Source organism: Etheostoma spectabile, chromosome 2 (assembly GCF_008692095.1).
Source record: "Etheostoma spectabile isolate EspeVRDwgs_2016 chromosome 2, UIUC_Espe_1.0, whole genome shotgun sequence".
NCBI lineage: Eukaryota > Metazoa > Chordata > Actinopteri > Perciformes > Percidae > Etheostoma > Etheostoma spectabile.
In genome coordinates, this window is record NC_045734.1 from 15,378,226 (window position 1) to 15,384,119 (window position 5,894).

The 5,894-nt window shown below is 42.2% G+C and overlaps 1 protein-coding gene and 1 long non-coding RNA gene across 2 annotated transcripts in view; one reads left to right on the forward strand and one right to left on the reverse strand.

Annotated features, from left to right (window-relative positions):
* The window catches only part of adgrl3.1 (adhesion G protein-coupled receptor L3.1), a 120,323-nt gene that overhangs the window by 41,249 nt on the left and 73,180 nt on the right, over window positions 1-5,894 (reverse strand). The window contains 2 exon segments of the mRNA XM_032533584.1: window positions 760-863; window positions 1,677-2,096. Of these exon segments, the coding sequence (XP_032389475.1) occupies window positions 760-863; window positions 1,677-2,096 (524 nt within the window).
* LOC116700430 (uncharacterized) overlaps window positions 372-5,894 on the forward strand; it is a 14,413-nt gene continuing 8,890 nt past the window's right edge. The window contains exon 1 of the long non-coding RNA XR_004334652.1: window positions 372-382. This is a non-coding gene — a long non-coding RNA (uncharacterized LOC116700430). The remainder of the gene's footprint in view (window positions 383-5,894) is intronic.

The following is a 5,894-nucleotide window of genomic DNA, read 5'->3' on the forward strand; positions in this document are numbered from 1 at the left end:
AAAATAGAAAAGAAGTGAAGGGAAAGTTGGGTAAAAAGTGAGAGCATGAAGAGGAGGACAGTGGGGGGGATGAAAGAGTACAGCAATAGACAGATGGAAAAATGAAAAGAAAAGATGAAGGGCAGAGAGGTAAAGGACAGATGGAGTGAGAGAATTAGAGAGAAATGGGCAAGACAAGAACAAGGATGGGATGGTGGAGCATAAAGAGGAGTGATTAGGTTATTTGAAGGGACAAGAGGAAGTGTTTTTTCCCAGCACTTTTTGTTTATAACTATTATGATAAAAAAGTTCAAGAATACTTTACAGTTACAACTCCTAGCACCTCTGCTGCATTTCTGATTTCACACAGATTATTTTTTTCCTTGTTTTGTCATGAAGCCTTGTGCCTCATGTGACAAAAGCCATACATTGAAATTGTGGGACGTTATAGCTGGGGCAGCACTTTCCAGAAAAGAAAGTGTCTTGAAGAAACAAACTTGAATGTTTTCCCATCAAAAAGCAATGCATTCTATGTAAATTATCATATGATGATAGCACAGTGTGAGTGAATGACCTTATTGGGCATTTCCATTACCCTACAGCCATAATGAGTTAGGGCAAATGAAGATGGATACATGGCCACAATCTTCCCCTGTAGTCAGTGCGTCTTCATGCACAAAAAATCGCTTCAGGAATATATCCATAACACATACCCTTTTCCCCCCTAAAGCTATGGGCTTGTAGGGAGCAACAAGGGCCAGCAGCAGCATTCAGACTTACTTTCTGCATGATGTGATTGACCCAAGGCGACGTGCAGTTGCTAAGGTCAGGGCCTTGGGGATCCCAATAGCCCAAATGGGCCATGCACACGTATGTGGCAACGCCTGCAAGACAAGCAAAACCAACAGGGTGAACAGCACTGACATTCACCAGGAGACACGAAGGCTCTTAAGGTGCCTGGGGTTCAATGAGCAGTTAGTGTGTGGATGGAAGGAAAATCGAAGAAACAGCTTTATTATGTGAGCTAATTGATTCAAATATTGTGCGTGTGTGTGTGTGTGTGTGTGTGTGTGTGTGTGTGTGTTGTGTGTGTGTGTGTGTGTGTGTGTGTGTTTGTTTGTGGTGTGGGATGTATTTAATTGACAAGTCCGGACAATTTATTCATGGCTCGGTAGGCTAACTGACGTGATTTTAAAAATGTAAAAAATATTAAAACAATTTAAATTAGGAAGAAATTGAAAATAATTACGTTTTTATGTTATCTGTAATGCACTGTTAGCCTTTTTGAATATGTTTTATAAAATTATTGACTTGATTTAATTATAGGAGATAGTAGCTACCGTAGTTACTTTCCAGGGTAAGGTGTTACATGTGTGATGCTCTGTTTGAGTTACAAGCCAGGAGCTTTAATATACTTCTTACAGGTTCAGACTGTGTTCTGCTGCTTATACCTTTACCTGTAATAGTGGTAGTGATGCTTTTACTTCAGAAAAATATTTGGTTTCCACCTGGTTTCTAACGTTGCTCAAACTCAAACATGGTTACGGTTGTAGTTCTGCAACATTTTGCCAAGACTTTTGCAAAGAAGAACACACTAGACATATTTCACATGGCAAAACTTTTAAACACACTAACCAACCATTTACTGGTCCTACTGTCAGTTCTTCTATACATTCTGCTAAATGCAGCTTCCTTACCCAGGGTGCCGACTGGGCAGGGCTGCTTGGCTGTCTGGCCTTGCTGTGTCCTGGGCCATGATATGTCGGCTGTTAGCCTTGGACTGCAGAAGTCCTGGGGGGGCAGGGCAGGAGGCTGGGGGGCCGCTGGAGGGACCTGCACCGGAGGGGAGCGTCCTCTTGCTTTTTGATTGGTGTCGGGAATCTGGTTAGTGTCGGATGATGAGCCACTGGCAGGAACCAGGACAGGCTGGCGAACCGTGGTGGTGGTTCGATAGCGCTGGCCGGGGGAGGTGGTGAGTAGAGGCCGCGGGGTGGTGTAGTAGGGAGGAGAACGAGTGGTGATAGTGCGGCTGGTAGATGAAGAGGAGGAACCTCCACCACCAACTGGACCTCCTCCACCTCCTCGGTTAGGTGGCATCATGGGAGGTGGACGATAGTCTAAAGAGAAAGAGAGAAGGTTTGAATTCACAAAAACACAGCGTCTTGTGTTTTAATCAATGAGTCAGGGCCCAAAATGTGTGTGTGTGTTTGTGTCCCAACATGACTGGAGTCCTGTTTTTCTGAGGTCCTCATGCCAGGATGTGAGTCTAACATGTATTCTCAGGATGCAAAGGTTAAGAACAACAGAGTTAAAAGAATCAAGTGATCAAGCAAACCTTCTGTGGCAGCACCAAGTGATGTGAGCAATCGCCTTCAAGCGTACATATTATTATAGTGACAGACACAAACACATTTGCAAGCGCTCATTTACACAGCACTAAACAGCTTTGACAGGGAGTAGCTCATGTTTCTCATGACTTATTAGTGTTTCATCCCTCGTCAATGTAGTCATATGCTACGCTGGAGTTTTCGCGAGAGCACAATTTGAATTTGCTCACTTAGTCACTCTGGCATCGAGTAGTTGAGCAACTAGGCCCTTGTTGCCGTGCTGCACCAATCACATCGGTGTATCTGATATAGGCGGGCCAGAGGCAAGCTCTGGTGGTAGCTAAGCGTATGGGGCTCTGGATACGTCACCCCTTGTGTTGTGATTGGTTGTAGTGTTATTCAATTGCGTGCAGTGAGATTTTCAAATGCAGGCTTGGTGCCGCCCCTTGAGTTTGACCATTTTCATTGCTCAATGCCGGACCCTTAATCTTTCGGATTAGGGTCTGGATTTCCAGGTTAGTCACATACCTGATCTCTGTGAGGTTTTACCCCCGAGTTAAGGAAATGTTTTTCCAAATAGCATGTCCGCTTAAGCGGTACAATATAATGTATAAAAGCAAAATATCTTCCAAGCAAGGCCAACAATTGGTCTGCCCTACAAATGTGCACAATGTTGCCAGTCTCTCCTATAGGGGCTGGTACACAGTAGTGGCTCCTGCTGCATAATCAGAAGAACACTACTACTGCATGATTTATGACACTATGGCATCATGAGAGGAAGAAAGGCCACTCAATTGTATATAACACACTCTTTTAATGTCATATTTCATACTAAAAATGCTCAATTATTCACATTGACCCTGTGCAAGGGGCAGGAATAAAGAATGGATTGAGAGAATGGAATAGAGAATGTGTTTGTGAAGTGTTACAGTGTCCCCTTGTGAACATTTTATACCAGTGTGTCTCTGCTAAACTCCTGTGGCTTTCAACTGCACATGGTATAAATCAATACTGTGAGATCGAAAGTTGGATAGAGGGAAATTATTATTTACATCTTTGCCTCACTTTCTCTTTGAATTATTTTATCAGCCTCAAATCATTTGAAAGTCATTAAGTGTAATATTTCATAAAGGTGGGGGCAGTTTTCTAAAGCCACATTTTCACCTGAATACATTCTATAGCAAAGCAGGGAATAGCTTTGTCTCTCACTATCAACATGTTTATTATACAGCTGAGATTGCCTGAAAGTATTTATGAAAAAACAAATTACATTATGAATAGGAATTTGTATGTAAAGTATTCTAGCTCCAATTTTTGTACTTTATAAAACAAAGCTGATAACAACAAGGGTTTGACTATTGACCTATTAAAAACCCATATGTGGATTGCCTGAATTGCACATAAGAGACAAGTCTTTGAGATCACAAAGCTACTCAAATATGAATTCTCATGATTTAATGTTATTCTACTTTAACAAGAGAAATATATATTTCATAATCTCCAGTGCTCTGTTTAGTCAATATTTTCTACACAGTACGAAGATCTAATGCTCTGTCTCGGGAAAGCTGAACCCAACTGAACTCGCCTAAAAATATTTGACCAGCAACTATGAATAAGATTATTTTTTCCTGAAGAGTGTGCAATATACTGACATCACGCTACATGAATTCTGAGTGATGGAGTCCTTCAGGCTCTCAGAATTCATTTGCTGCCAGTTGGGGTAGCAAAAAGTGTGAAGTTGCCTTGCGGTTTCAGGTCTGCTCTGATGTTAAATTTCTTGATTCCATGATTTTCAGCACAAATGGAAAGCACCGACACTTGTGTTTTTCTGTCTAAGGGGTTGGTCTGCCTTAGGCCATACTATGTACTACATGTTGGTTACTGACATTGAAGGGTTATAGAGTTTGTTGTCTTTTAATGGGGCTGTGTGTTTGCTCACGCAAGTGATGGGAAAAAATGGCACATATTTGTAACCAACCATATTTTTTTTTTTTTTTTTTTTAAATCAAATCACCGGCAGAGCGGGCTGGGTTTACCCAGTCTAGGTGTTTATATTATTTACTGTGAACTGAAGTCATCCCTTCCTGTGGATTTTTACTTTAATCAAAGAAACTGCTCTCTCTCTCTCTCTCTCTCTCTCTCTCTCTCTCTCTCTCTCTCTCTCTCTCTCCTTGTCTGTCTGACTGTCTGTCTGGTTGACTGACAGCTATGAAACATCCCGCTTCGTACGTTCTGTTCTCTTCCTCCACAACCCAATGGAGTGTTTCTGTAGCTAAACTGTGCTGCTCCACGTTCCTGAATCACTGCTGCCCTGCCTCATGCATTCTCCACGGAACATTGCCACAATCATGCGTAGCAGCAGTGGCCTAGAGACTAGCTGTCAATCTGCGTGTGTACTTATGAAACAGAGAGGGAGTGTGGTGTGTTGTTTGTGTGTTTCTATCTGCACTCAAACGGGAAGCTCCATTAGGGCTCTGCCCAACAATAGGAGAGTAATTGTGTGTGTGTGTGTGTGTGTGTGGTGTGTGTGTGTGTGTGTGTGGTGTGTTGTGTGTGTGTGTGTGTGTGTGGTGTGTGTGGGTGTGGTGTGGTGTGTGGTGTGTTTTTGTGTGTGTGTGTGTGTCTGTCTGAGGTTGATGTCTGCTGTCATTTGAGTACAGGGCAGAAAACACAGGAGCTGGCAGCTTGGGGTGAGGTAACACAAAAGCCTGCAAGCATCACAGGCAACGGGCCACAGCACTTCACAACCCATGCATCTCTATCTTTCTTACTTCCTCTGCTGTTCTCTTGACATTCTCCATCTGATTTGATCGCTCACTCATAACTTTCTTTTCCTTTCTGCCACACTATAATTCTACACATTTCAATTTCTCAGCACTCTCTTTCAAGTTTACTTAGGCACATCTGTATTTTGTCCCACTTTCTTCTTCTTTTGCAGCATTTAGAAAAAAAAATGTAAACATGTTTGTAATGTGATGAATTCATCACAGACATCACTCCGGATGCTGTGAAAGTAGCTGTAGGGAACTACAGGAACATGACATAACAGCTTCATGAAACATTTATGGAGAAAGAGGCTAGAGGTTGTACTCATGGGGACTGACATATCTTCCCGCATTTGAGCTTAGGAAGCCTTGAGTAAATATGCCACAACAACTTCTTGATGTCAGCTAACCTGAACCTTGTGCTCTTCACTGAGACTGATACCACAAGAACAAGCATGTGGCACAAAACTACAGAGTTTTACTCCGTATGTATGCCCTGCACATGCATGTGGGTGACACATTTTGACAGATGGGACAGAAGGAAAAAAAAAATCTTTACAGTCTTTCTCTGTGCGCTGTTGCTGCGTTGGCAAAATAAAAAGGAGCATGATTACGTAAGTCACATGATGATGAGTGATGAAAATAAAATCGATGAATTGAGTGTGGTAACCACCAGGGTGGGAAATTCACTTTTTTGCCCACCAGCCACAGTGGCTGGTAGATATCCAATTTTACCAGCCACTTATATTTTTTTACCAGCTACTTTTTCTGGAATTCAAATTTATAAAGAAGGTAGGTTTCTTTTACCATCTTCAGAGTTGAT